The 13,443-nt window shown below is 44.3% G+C and overlaps 1 protein-coding gene across 1 annotated transcript in view; it reads left to right on the top strand.

The window, feature by feature from the left end:
- Positions 1 to 1,366: 1,366 nt before the first annotated feature.
- Positions 1,367 to 13,443, top strand: part of LOC311116851 (protein unc-13 homolog A-like) — a gene marked incomplete at its 5' end in the record, with an annotated part of 36,220 nt that continues 24,143 nt past the window's right edge. Inside the window, 8 exons of the mRNA XM_084191885.1 lie at positions 1,367 to 1,493; positions 3,312 to 3,408; positions 3,836 to 3,979; positions 4,160 to 4,237; positions 4,396 to 4,473; positions 5,712 to 5,738; positions 10,128 to 10,216; positions 10,720 to 10,860. Coding sequence (XP_084048011.1) covers positions 1,367 to 1,493; positions 3,312 to 3,408; positions 3,836 to 3,979; positions 4,160 to 4,237; positions 4,396 to 4,473; positions 5,712 to 5,738; positions 10,128 to 10,216; positions 10,720 to 10,860 — 781 coding nt within the window. The remainder of the gene's footprint in view (positions 1,494 to 3,311; positions 3,409 to 3,835; positions 3,980 to 4,159; positions 4,238 to 4,395; positions 4,474 to 5,711; positions 5,739 to 10,127; positions 10,217 to 10,719; positions 10,861 to 13,443) is intronic.

Genomic DNA, 13,443 nt, shown 5'->3' on the forward strand with positions numbered 1-13,443 from the left:
CTTACTTACTGGCTTCCTGGATATATATCAGGATTCTTACTTACTGGCTTCCTGGATATATTTCAGGCTTCTTACTTACTGGCTTCCTGGATATATATCAGGATTCTTACTTACTGGCTTCCTGGATATATATCAGGATTCTTACTTACTGGCTTCCTGGATATATATCAGGATTCTTACTTACTGGCTTCCTGGATATATTTCAGGCTTCTTACTTACTGGCTTCCTGGATATATTTCAGGCTTCTTACTTACTGGCTTCCTGGATATATTTCAGGCTTCTTACTTACTGGCTTCCTGGATATATATCAGGATTCTTACTTACTGGCTTCCTGGATATATATCAGGATTCTTACTTACTGGCTTCCTGGATATATATCAGGATTCTTACTTACTGGCTTCCTGGATATATTTCAGGCTTCTTACTTACTGGCTTCCTGGATATATTTCAGGCTTCTTACTTACTGGCTTCCTGGATATATTTCAGGCTTCTTACTTACTGGCTTCCTGGATATATTTCAGGCTTCTTACTTACTGGCTTCCTGGATATATTTCAGGATTCTTACTTACTGGCTTCCTGGATATATATCAGGATTCTTACTTACTGGCTTCCTGGATATATTTCAGGCTTCTTACTTACTGGCTTCCTGGATATATTTCAGGCTTCTTACTTACTGGCTTCCTGGATATATTTCAGGATTCACCTAGTCCTTGTCCTGATTCGCCTCTGTTCTCCCAAAGTGTGCACTGGCACACTCCCTGTCATGGATTTCAAAGCATTGGATTGATGTAAGCATTGGCTGGAGGGAGTCTCCACCATCCATGACAGGGAGTGTACAAGTGCACACTTTAGGAGAAGGGTGGATAATCAGGATGTAACACTAGAGTAGAGTGACTGCCTGTACCCGATGGTCGCTGTCCAGTCTCGTGTGGTGCTGAACTTCAGAATTCAGATTCCATCGCTGTCCGCTTCAGTGGTACTGGATTTCAGATCTTCCCTATTAGCTTGATTGATTGATTCAGCATTGATTCCATCACTGTCCGCTTCAGTGGTTCTGGATTTCAGATCTTCCCTATTAGCTTGATTGATTGATTCAGCATTGAGCCTTTTACTCCTGTGACATTTACATTTTAGTCATTTAGCAGACGCTCTTATCCAGAGCGACTTACAGGAGCAATTAGGGTTAAGTGCCTTGCTCAAGGGCACATCGACAGATTTTTCACCTAGTCAGCTCGGGGATTAGAACCAGCGACCTTTCGGTTACTGGCACAATGCTCTTAACCACTAAGCTACCTGCCGCCAACCACATCATATTTGAGTCCAGACATGCATGTTAACATTCTGCCTTTTTCATTTCCCCTGACAGAGCACGATAAGCACCGTCTATGCAAGAGCACAGAGTACATGAACCTTCACTTCAAAGTCAAGTGGTTCCACAATGAGTACGTCCGCGAACTGGCTGCCTTCAAGGACACACCCCCTGAGTATTCTCTGTAAGTAGTGTGCTGCACACACACACACACACACACAGACACAGACACACACACACACACAGATGAACAAAGATTATGCCCCAAAAACATGCTAACCTCTCACCATTACCAATAACAGGGGAGGTAAACATTATTGGGGAGGTATGATATGTATGCCTCTGTAACTTTCTCACTCATCATTATTCACCATTCATTCATGATTAGCCGTGATCATGGTACATTCTTTAAAAAAAAATGTTTTAAAGGTTCTTCGGCTGTCCCAATAGTAGAACCCTTTTTGTCATGGAACCCAAAAGGGTTCTACCTGGAACCAAATAGGTTTTTTATTTTATTTTATTAGGATTCCCATTAGCAAACGCCAATGGCGACAGCTAGTCTTACTGGGTTCCGACACATAACAAAATTACAATAAACTATTACAATAAAACATAACAATTTACAATAAAAGGGACTCCAAAATGATACAATACATGATTTAACATTTCTATTGGGCACTACATAATCCCAAACACAACCAAAACAAACTGCAAATGCATCCAACAAGTTTGTAGAGTCACAAGCTTGATGTAGTCATTGTGTGCTAGGAATATAGGACCAAATACTACACTTTTGACTACATTTAATACACTATAAGTGAATTTGTCAAATACTTATGACACCTTCAAATGGGGGGACTAGATACATAAAGTGCTTTCATTTCTAAACGGTAAAACAGATATGTATGAAAATACCCTCAAATAAAAGGTGACATTCTGTACTGTCGCCTCATATAAAACATTTGATCTGAAATCCAAAATGCTGGAGTATAAAGCCAAATAAAATCACTTTCCAAACAAATACACACACCTTACACCACCTGAGTATTCTCTGTAAATACTACAGCACAGTGGAAATAAGCCTTTGTTTTATCCTTGATGATGTCATGTTGTCTCCAACAGGAGCAGCCACATTATTTTAATCAGTAAATAAATACAGTCATGCAATCAACCTTCACAAACACACCATACATGTAGAACTGAGTATTCTCTGGAAGTACTGTAATGTACCCACACAAACACACCATACATGTACAACTGAGTATTCTCTGGAAGTACTGTAATGTACCCACACAAACACACAATACAAGTACAACTGAGTATTCTCTGGAAGTACTGTAATGTACCCACACAAACACACCATACAAGTACAACTGAGTATTCTCTGGAAGTACTGTAATGTACCCATACAAACACACCATATATGTACAACTGAGTATTCTCTGTAAGTACTGTAATGCACCCACACAAACAAACAAACACCCAGTTCAGTTTACGTCCTGAATTGACTGAATTGAAATATAGTTTACCCCAACCCTGCCATACATGTTAAACCCCAAAGTGCTTTACAAATCAGCATTTAAAACTAGATAAAAAAATTAAAGGAGAGAATGTCATGAGGGTCAGGTAAAAGACAGGTGATTGTATTAAATATGTAAAGATATGGAATACTGCTCTCTCAGACAACCTTGCTAGTGCCCTCTTAGACACACACCTCCCTGTCATTGTTGGTCAAACAGCGTCCAATCCATTACAGAGTGAGTTATGAATGACAGCTCACAGTCCCGCCCACCTGCTGCTGTCATTTAAACACAAAGCACCTTCAGGAGTTAAGGACACACACACACACATACACACACCGCCCACCTTATCACTTTCTCTTGTGACAGATGCCCTTAAACAAGGCGCACAGCAGGGAATACACTTTCAACACACACACACACTTTGGATAGTATGTACAGTACACTCACAGTGTGTGTGTGTGTGTGTGTGTGTCCTCCAGGTGGTTCGAGCCATTTGTCATTCAGTGGCTGTCTGAGAATGAGGATGTTGCCATGGACTTCCTGCACGGAGCTCTAGGGAGCGACAAGAAGCTTGGCGTGAGTACTCACACACACTCTCCTCTCACCTCACTCACTCACTCTCACTCGTTCACTGTCTGGTAGTCCTCTGTCTCTTCTCAGTGAGGGATGAAGGAATAACAGCAGTGTTGACATACAGCACTCTGCTGCTCTGCTCTGCTCACTCCAATGAAATACTGCACCACTGTGAGATACTAAAGCTCTCTCTCTCTTCTCGCTTTCTCACTCTCTCCCTCTCTTCTCTCTTTCTCAATCTCTCTTCCCCTTCTCTCCCTATCTCTCTCTTTCTACTTCTCTTTCTTTCTCTCTCTCAATCTATCTCTCTCTCCCCCCTTCTCTTTTTCTCTCTCGCTCAATCTATTTCTCTCCTCTCTTTCTCCCCCTTCTCTTTCTCTCTCTCTCCCTCTTTCTCTGTCTCTCTTTCTCTCTCTCGCTCGTTCTCCAGTTCCAGCCAACGTCGGAGCATGTCCTTTTCTCCTGTTCAGTGGTGGATGTGTTCACTCAGCTCAACCAGAGTTTTGAGATCATTAAGAAGCTGGAGTGCCCCAACCCACAGGCCCTGGCTCACTTCATGTGCCGCTTTGCTAAGGTCAGACACTAACCCCTAACCTAAAGTCCCTAGCTGTGTGTGTGTGTGTGTGTGTGTGTGTGTGTGTTTGTTTGTTTGACCGTGTGTGTGCGTATGTGTGTGTCCAATACTATTTCTAAGAGTGTTTTAATATTGTAACAACTCAATATTGTTCATTCCTTTTCTTGTTTGTTTTTCTAGACCATCAACAAAGTTCTGTTGCAATATGCTGCAATCATAACCAAGGATTTTGGATTGTATCTGAACCAGGAGAAAGTGGTAAGTGTTCTCTGGATGCATATAATGATCTTTCTGCACACAAAAAAAGATGGACCAGCCCATCTAGCATTTGCCCAAACTCCCCTATGGCCAGTCTGGTTGTGAATAGTACTATTATATGCTAGATGAATAATACTATGACTGTGTCTCTGTGACAGCCCTGCATTCTCATCAACAACATCCAGCAGCTCAGAGTTCAGCTGGAGAAGATGTTTGAGTCCATGGGAGGCAAACAGGTCTGTAGCAACCCCTTACCTTTATACATACCCCTTACCCTGTCCCCATCCCCTTACCCTGTCCCCATCCCCTTACCCTGTCCCCATCCCCTTACCCTGTCCCCATCCCCTTACCCTGTCCCCATCCCCTTACCCTGTCCCCATCCCCTTACCCTGTCCCCATCCCCTTACCTTTATACATACCCCTTACCCTGTCCCCATCCCCTTACCCTGTCCCCATCCCCTTACCCTGTCCCCATCCCCTTACCCTGTCCCCATCCCCTTACCCTATCCCCATCCCCTTACCCTGTCCCCATCCCCTTACCCTATCCCCATCCCCTTACCCTGTCCCCATCCCCTTACCCTGTCCCCATCCCCTTACCCTGTCCCCATCCCCTTACCCTGTCCCCATCCCCTTACCCTGTCCCCATCCCCTTACCTTTATACATACCCCTTACCCTGTCCCCATCCCCTTACCCTGTCCCCATCCCCTTACCCTGTCCCCATCCCCTTACCCTATCCCCATCCCCTTACCCTGTCCCCATCCCCTTAACCTTTACCCCAACCCCTTACCCTGTCCCTCATCCCTTTAACCTTTACCCCAACCCCAACTCCATGGGAGGCAAGCAGGTCTGTATCTCTTCTTCACCCCTCATATCCCCATTTTCCCACACCCTCCATGGCCCTAATCCTAGTCCTACCCCATCAGACAATCCTCACCTTCCCCCTAGATCTGTCACCATCCCTCTGAAGACTGATTTTTATTCGCCCACCCTGTTCTGTTTCTCCACTCTTCTAGCTCTTCTCCCTCCATCCTGTCTGGTCTTGTGCGTTCTAGTTTGTTTGTTTTATAAATGTTGTTTTATAAATGTTTGATAAATGTCTGGATGAAAGCCCTTAGTCTGTGTCTTGGGTTTCAGATATTCTAGCATGTCCCCCTCTATCTGTCTGTCTGTCTCTCTGTCTGTCTCTCTGTCTGTCTCTCTCTCTTTCTCTCCCTCTGCCTGTCTGTCTCTCTGTCTGTCTGTCTCTCTGTCTCTCTGCCTGTATGTCTCTCTTTCTGCCTGTCTGTCTTTTTCTCTGACTGTCTCTGTGTTGGTCTCTCTCTGCCTGTCTGTCTGTCTGTCTAATCCTGAGAATATAGCAAACGTTTTCTGTTATGTGCATGCTGTCTCTTTCCTCTTTCTAATGTTTTAAATGCCTTGAGTTTTGTCTTCTGTGGTCTTGTGTTTCCCCATTCTACTCTGCTCTCTCTCAAGGAGGAGGGGGCTGTGTCCTTTTGCAAGGTGTGTAGTATAGGACTCCTACCACCTACCATCCTAACCACCCTTTACTAAACATAGGACTCCTACCACCTACCATCCTAACCACCCTTTACTAAACATAGGACTCCTACCACCTACCATCCTAACCACCCTTTACTAAACATAGGACTCCTACCACCTACCATCCTAACCACCCTTTACTAAACATAGGACTCCTGCCCTCCTTTATTTTTAAATATGTATGTAATCTTTATTAATACAGGTAAGTCAATTAAGAACAGATTCTTAATTACAATGATGACTTGTCCTACCTAACACCCTTTACTAAACAGCCTACCTAACACCCTTTACTAAGCATATAACTTCTACCATCCTACCTAACACTATTTTGTAAGCATAGAACTCCTACCATCCTACCTAACACTCTTTTCTAAGCATAGTACTCCTACCATCCTACCTAACACTCTTTGTAAGCATAGAACTCCTACCATCCTACCTAACACTCTTTTCTAAGCATAGTACTCCTACCATCCTACCTAACACTCTTTACTATGCATAGAACTCCTACCATCCTACCTAACACTCTTTACTATGCATAGAACTCCTACCATCCTACCTAACACTCTTTTCTAAGCATAGTACTCCTACCATCCTACCTAACACTCTTTACTATGCATAGAACTCCTACCATCCTACCTAACACTCTTTACTATGCATAGAACTCCTACATCCTACCTAACACCCTTTACTAAGAATAGAACTCCTACATCCTACCTAACACCCTTTACTAAGAATATAACTCCTACATCCTACCTAACACCCTTTACTAAGAATAGAACTCCTACATCCTACCTACCACTCTTAACTAAACATAGAACTCCCACCATCCCTAATATGCTTTATAACACCCTTTAGGCCTGCTAAGGATATGTCTTCCACCATCCTTACCATCTTTCACTTAGAATAGGAGTTCTTACAAATGGTTGTGGTGATGCATTCTGTTTAACCTGATGAAGATCAGGGGGCGGCGCACAATTGGCCCAGCGTCGTCCAGGGTAGGGGAGGGAATGGCCGGCAGGGATGTAGCTCAGTTGGTAGAGCATGGCGTTTGCAACGCCAGGGTTGTGGGTTCGATTCCCACGGGGGGCCAGTGTGAAAATTAAAAAATTAAAAAATAATGTATGCACTCACTAACTGTAAGTCGCTCTGGATAAGAGCGTCTGCTAAATGACTAAAATGTAAATGTAAGATCCTCTGGATGGAAATGGTGGTAATTAGGACCATACAGTGTTAGGGACGTTTTCTATTTTAACTATCCCTACCACCATCTACTGAACTATAGTAAATGCATGTACCCCCACTTCTCACCCCGCACCCCCACCCCCACCCCCCCCCCAACCTATGCTTCTCCCACTCTCAGCAACACACACACACACACACCCCACCTACGCTCTGACCCTCTCAGCAGCATGTGCCACAGGGCATACGGAATCAGAGCTACCCATCTGTCAGCTAGTCCCCGCGCTCTGTCAGGGAGCAGTATTCATCCACAACACACACACACACACAGCCCACATTCTGTCACTAAGGATAATGGTTCCAACCCACCCGGTCCCACCATTTTTAGCTTGGTGCCTTTTTTCCTGGCTCATTTAGTGGAGTCGTCAGTGTCCCTCAGCCTGCAGCCTGGAGTCAGGGTCTTTTTGATTGCCTCTCTTTGGTCCCCAAGCTGAAGCTACAAAATGCTCCAGACAGGATTTCACAGAAACTCTGATGAGCTTCTCAAACGCTTACAAAACTCCCCAGCTTTGCTCTCTCTCTCTAAACGAACGGTTCTGTTAATGAGGCGTCTGAACAGATAGAGTCTGCGTCCCAAATGGCACCCTATTCCCTATTTAGTGTACTACGTTTGAGAAAGTAGTGCTCTATAAAAGTAATGCACTATATAGGGAAAAGGGTGCCATTCAGGACACAGACATAGGCATGTCTGACTGAGTTGGTTTGGCTGCAGCTGCTTGCATTAGACGTTTGACAGGTGATTTATTTAGGCGAATTGAGTGACAGGGATGTTGCATTATTCAGGAGAAACATACAATAGTAATTACAACCTGATAACGCTATAAACTACCTTGTCATTCAGGCATTAGACAGCTATTCCTAATGATCTCTAAACATAATGGATAATGCAGATTGATGAACTAAATGTTTTTTTTCCATTTAGGCAGACCTCAGCACAAAAACACATTACTGGCTAACTGGCAGTGAAAGTGTTCCCAACGCAATTAGCAAACTGAAAGCCACGGCAATTACACAGACCAATGTGCTATCCTAGAATTTGAAATAACACATATTTCAGGCTCTACATATCATAGAATTAGAAATAATAAATCCGTCATTTCATAGGATTTGAAATAATAGATCAACATCAACTTCTGCAAGGCTGAGACAGAGACGTGAGAGAGAGTGGATCTCCTCTCCACTCAGAGGGTGAAGATAATATAGCTCTTATGATGCATACAGAAAACATTCAAACAAGTGTTTCCATTATTTTGGCAGATCCCTGTATGTGCATGCTATGGTCAATAATACTGACAAACCGTATGTAAACACGTCAGTCTCTGAAACATGCTCAGGATAACAGCTTGATCACTGTGTAATGGCTTCTATAATGGCCTGCTATACACAACACCTGTCTCGACAAGCCATCCACCATCAGAACGAGATAGGATTAGAGAGCTGGTCTGTGGCTGCATGACTCTTATCTAACCTAAAGTGATGATCTGTCACACACACACACACACACAAACACACACACACACACACACACACACAGGCTTAATGTGATGACCTGTCATGCATATGGAGCAGCTAGCTTTTGTCACACATCTATCTCAGGGACCAGGCCTGAAACAGCTCCCACTCTCCAATACACACACACACACACACAGCAGAAACACACACAACACAAGCACACACAACACACACACACAGACTTCTGTGTGCAGAATAAGTGGCAATGTTACTGGTGAATTGTAGGATCTATAGAGTAGACTTAAACACATCAATGAGCAGGCCACTCAGAAAGTCTTTAGTCATTCTAAATGATGCTGTCTGCCCCTCTGTTCTCTTTTCAGTCCTCCCTGGAGTACACAGACAGGCCCTATAGATGTTACATCCCAAATACACCCTATTCCTTACATACAGTAGTGCACTACTTTTGACCAGGGCCCATAGTGCACTGTATAGGGAACAGGGTGCTATTTGGGACGCATCCAGTGTCCTCTCCTCCTGACATGGTACTGCAGAGGCATCCAGTGATGGGGGGACTGTGAGCCAGACACAACATGTGCTTAGCGTACTAAACATCTACTTGACTGACTATCAGTGAGTTGAGGTGGGAGCCTGGGTCCTGTGAGCTGACTGAGTGACAAAGGGACCATCACACACAGATAGATTAGATCTCCCCTTTAAAACACATTTAGAGGGTTGGGGATCTATCTGTCTCTGCCAAACCCTCTTGCCCTAAAACACCTTTAGGTTGCATCCCAAATGGCACCCTGTTCTCTACATAGTGCATTACTTTTGACCAGAGCCACTATATAGGAAATAGGGTGCCATTTGGGACATACACTTAGAGTGGCTGTTGACCCCCTCCATGGCACACCCCTACTCTCACCCCCATCCTATCCACCCATCCCTCCCTGGCTTATCCAGTCTGAACTCTGTCCCCCTTTATGCCAGAGAGACTGACATAGGTCCCATCCCAAATGGAACCCTATTCCCTTTATAGTGGACTACTTTTAATCAGAGCCCTATGGTCCCTAGTCAAAATTAGTGCACTATATAGGGAATAGGGTGCCATTTGGGACACTGACATATTGTTGTAGTGAAGTAATGATGTATTGGCATAGGGTCAGGTTCAGGGTTGAGATAAGAATAACTCAGACCCTGACATAAATCATTCATTGATGTCAATGAGAGACTCAACATGTAAAAATGTTTGAGTTATGGGATCAAGTCAGATGTCAAGTCAGAATGCCGCCCATAGTAATGTAGTATGTAGAGATATAGTCTGTTTCCCAAATAGTATCCTATTCTTTACAGTGCACTACTTTTGACCAGAGCCATATGGGCCCTGGGCACCCTATTCCCTATTTAGTGCAATACTTTTTAACATTTGACCAGGGCTCGCGTAGGGCTATGGTCAAATGTAGTGCACTATATAGGGAATAGGGTGCCATTTCAGACGCAGCCCCTGTGAGTCAAAAAGTTGAGTTATGTGCGCAGATCTCAAGTGAAAATAAGGCCCATAGTGATGCAGAGATATCGAGATGTATGATGTTAGTGATATAATGCTGTATTGATGTAGCAGCTAATGATAGGGCATCTCCCTGCCTGTTGCTGTTGCAGCTGGATGCTGAGGCCAGTGAACTACTGAAGGAACTGCAGAACAAACTCAACACCGTGCTGGATGAGCTCAGTGCAGTCTTCGGCTCCAGGTGTGTGTGGGGGGGGTGGGGTTCTGTGTGTGTCTGTGTGTGTGTGTCTGTGTGTGTGTTTTTGTGGCTGTTTCTGTTACTGTGTGTGTCTGTGGTCTGTGTGTGTCTGTGGTCTGTGTGTATCTGTGGTCTGTGTGTATCTGTGGTCTGTGTGTGTCTGTGGTCTGTGTGTATCTGTGGTATGTGTGTGTCTGTGGTCTGTGTGTATCTGTGGTCTGTGTGTGTCTGTGGTCTGTGTGTATCTGTGGTCTGTGTGTATCTGTGGTCTGTGTGTATCTGTGGTCTGTGTGTATCTGTGGTCTGTGTGTATCTGTGGTCTGTGTGTGTCTGTGGTCTGTGTGTCTGTGTGTATCTGTGGTCTGTGTGTGTCTGTGGTCTGTGTGTGTCTGTGGTCTGTGTGTATCTGTGGTCTGTGTGTATCTGTGGTCTGTGTGTATCTGTGGTCTGTGTGTATCTGTGGTCTGTGTGTATCTGTGCTAACCATGTGTTATTTCCCTGTCCAGTTTCAAGCCGGTGATTGAGGACTGTGTAAAACAGATGAACCAGGAGTTAGTCCAGATGAAGGGGAGTGCTGCAGGGAAGAGCAACGCTGCCATGGATGCTGAGACCGTCCTCAGACCACTCATGGACCTCCTGGATAAAAAGTAGGTCCCTATATACATATTATCAGCTGGCTTAGAGGTTAGTAACCAGTAGCCTATCCATGGATCTCCTGGATAAAAAGTAGGTTTCTGTTTACACCCTTGAGTTAATATTGTAACCAGTTAGCCAAGAAGTGAGAGGGTGGGTTAGTAACCCGTTAGTTGAGAGGTTAGTAAACCCTCATGCAACTCCTGGATAAAAAGTAGCTGTTTGTTTTCACCATGGAGTTACTGAGGATTTATATTGTGAGACTCAGTAGGTGTCTGAATGCATGTGGCAGTTATCCTAGTGGTTGGAGCTTTGGGTTAGTTAACCAGTTATCCTAGTGGTTGGAGCTTTGGGTTAGTTAACCAGTTATCCTAGTGGTTGGAGCTTTGGGTTAGTTAACCACTTATCCTAGAGGTTGGAGCTTTGGGTTAGTTAACCAGTTAGCCTAGAGGTTGGAGCTTTGGGTTAGTTAACCAGTTAGCCTAGAGGTTGGAGCTTTGGGTTAGTTAACCAGTTAGCCTAGAGGTTGGAGCTTTGGGTTAGTTAACCACTTATCCTAGAGGTTGGAGCTTTGGGTTAGTTAACCAGTTAGCCTATAGGTTGGAGCTTTGGGTTAGTTAACCAGTTAGCCTAGAGGTTGGAGCTTTGGGTTAGTTAACCACTTATCCTAGTGGTTGGAGCTTTGGGTTAGTTAACCAGTTATCCTAGAGGTCGGAGCTTTGGGTTAGTTATCCAGTTATCCTAGAGGTCGGAGCTTTGGGTTAGTTAACCAGTTATCCTAGAGGTTGGAGCTTTGGGTTAGTTATCCAGTTATCCTAGAGGTTGAAGCTTTGGGTTAGTTAACCAGTTAGCCTAGAGGTTGGAGCTTTGGGTTAGTTAACCAGTTATCCTAGAGGTCGGAGCTTTGGGTTAGTTAACCAGTTAGCCTAGAGGTTGGAGCTTTGGGTTAGTTAACCACTTATCCTAGTGGTTGGAGCTTTGGGTTAGTTAACCAGTTATCCTAGAGGTTGGAGCTTTGGGTTAGTTAAGCAGTTATCCTAGAGGTCGGAGCTAGAGGTCTGCATGGAACTGATGTATTCATCCCTCTCCCTCTCCCGCTCCCACCCACACCCGCTGGCTTTCTGTCTGACTCCCACCTGCTAGAGCAAGAACTGGTCCCAAACCCAACCGCAGTCCTGCAATGTTATTTTAGGCATAGGCCTATGTGACGACGCAGCTCACTTGCCAGCAGCCATGGTCGCAGCCATTTTGAAACCTATAGGCAATATCAAAATGTGCAAAAATAACTGAACATATAGGTTCATGGTTGTGGGAAGATGGGAGGGGGGGTTGCGGGGGGTCGGGGGATTTCTCTCCCTGCTCTGTGATTTCTGAGTGTGTGAATAATGCAACAAATATGTGTTTATAATACAGTAGGTAGGGTAAAGCATACCAAGCAGAAAGACAACCGTTTCCAAATATACTGCGGGACAAACAAAAATAATTGAATCTGACCGCCCGCTCCCAACCGCAGCATGAAAAATGCAGACCGCCCCGCAATGATCTCTGTCAGGACACAATCTCTGATCTCTGTCAGGACACAATCTCTGATCTCTGTCAGGACACAATCTCTGATCTCTGTCAGGACACAATCTCTGATCTCTGTCAGGACACAATCTCTGATCTCTGTCAGGACACAATCTCTGATCTCTGTCAGGACACAATCTCTGATCTCTGTCAGGACACAATCTCTGATCTCTGATCTCTGCAGCCCTCTAGTTGCAGCCTTGGGTTAGGTAACCAGTTAACCAGTTAGCCTAGTACAGGGTTCCCCAACTGGCGGTCCACAAGCCAAGTTTTCTGAGCAAATAAAATTATAATAATTATTATTATAATTGTGGAAATCTGTTCCAAAGTATTCCCATGCATAATATATATTCCCACTCATAATAGAGATACACCAACATAAAGTGTCTTAATAGGGTGTTGGGCCACCACGAGCCGGAACAACTTCAATGCACCTTGGCATAGATTCTACACGTGTCTGGAACTCTATTGGAGGGATGCGACACCATTCTTCCACTGGAAATTCCATCATTTGGTGTTTTGTCGATGGCGCCGCTCCAGAATCTCCCATAAGTGTTCAATTGGGTTGTGATCTGATGACTGAGACGGCCATGGCATATGGTTTACATCGTTTTCATGCTCATCAAACTAATCAGTGACCACTCGTGTCCTTTGGATGGGGGCATTGTCATATTATGGGGGCAAAGCCATAGTAGCCAAAATAATGGCCAGCCCAGAATTTATATACATGACCCCTAAGCATGATGGGATGTTAATTGCTTAATTAACTCTGGAACCACACCTGTGTGGCATCACATGCTTTCAATATACTTTGTATCCCTCATTTACTCAAGTGTTTCCATTATTTTGGCAGTTACCTGTATATGTGATTGTATACAAATGTAAGCAAGGTTTGAAATTTATTATGTTTTAGTCAAATATTATATCTGTTTGGGATTATTGCTGTCAATTTGCCATCTACAAATGATTTGTAATAATGTTACGGCCTCCTGACCATCAGCTCAAGAAACAATCGGCCTGCGGCTGAATCA

This window comes from Coregonus lavaretus (genome assembly GCF_964263955.1).
Source record: "Coregonus lavaretus genome assembly, contig: HAP1_SCAFFOLD_1311, whole genome shotgun sequence".
NCBI lineage: Eukaryota > Metazoa > Chordata > Actinopteri > Salmoniformes > Salmonidae > Coregonus > Coregonus lavaretus.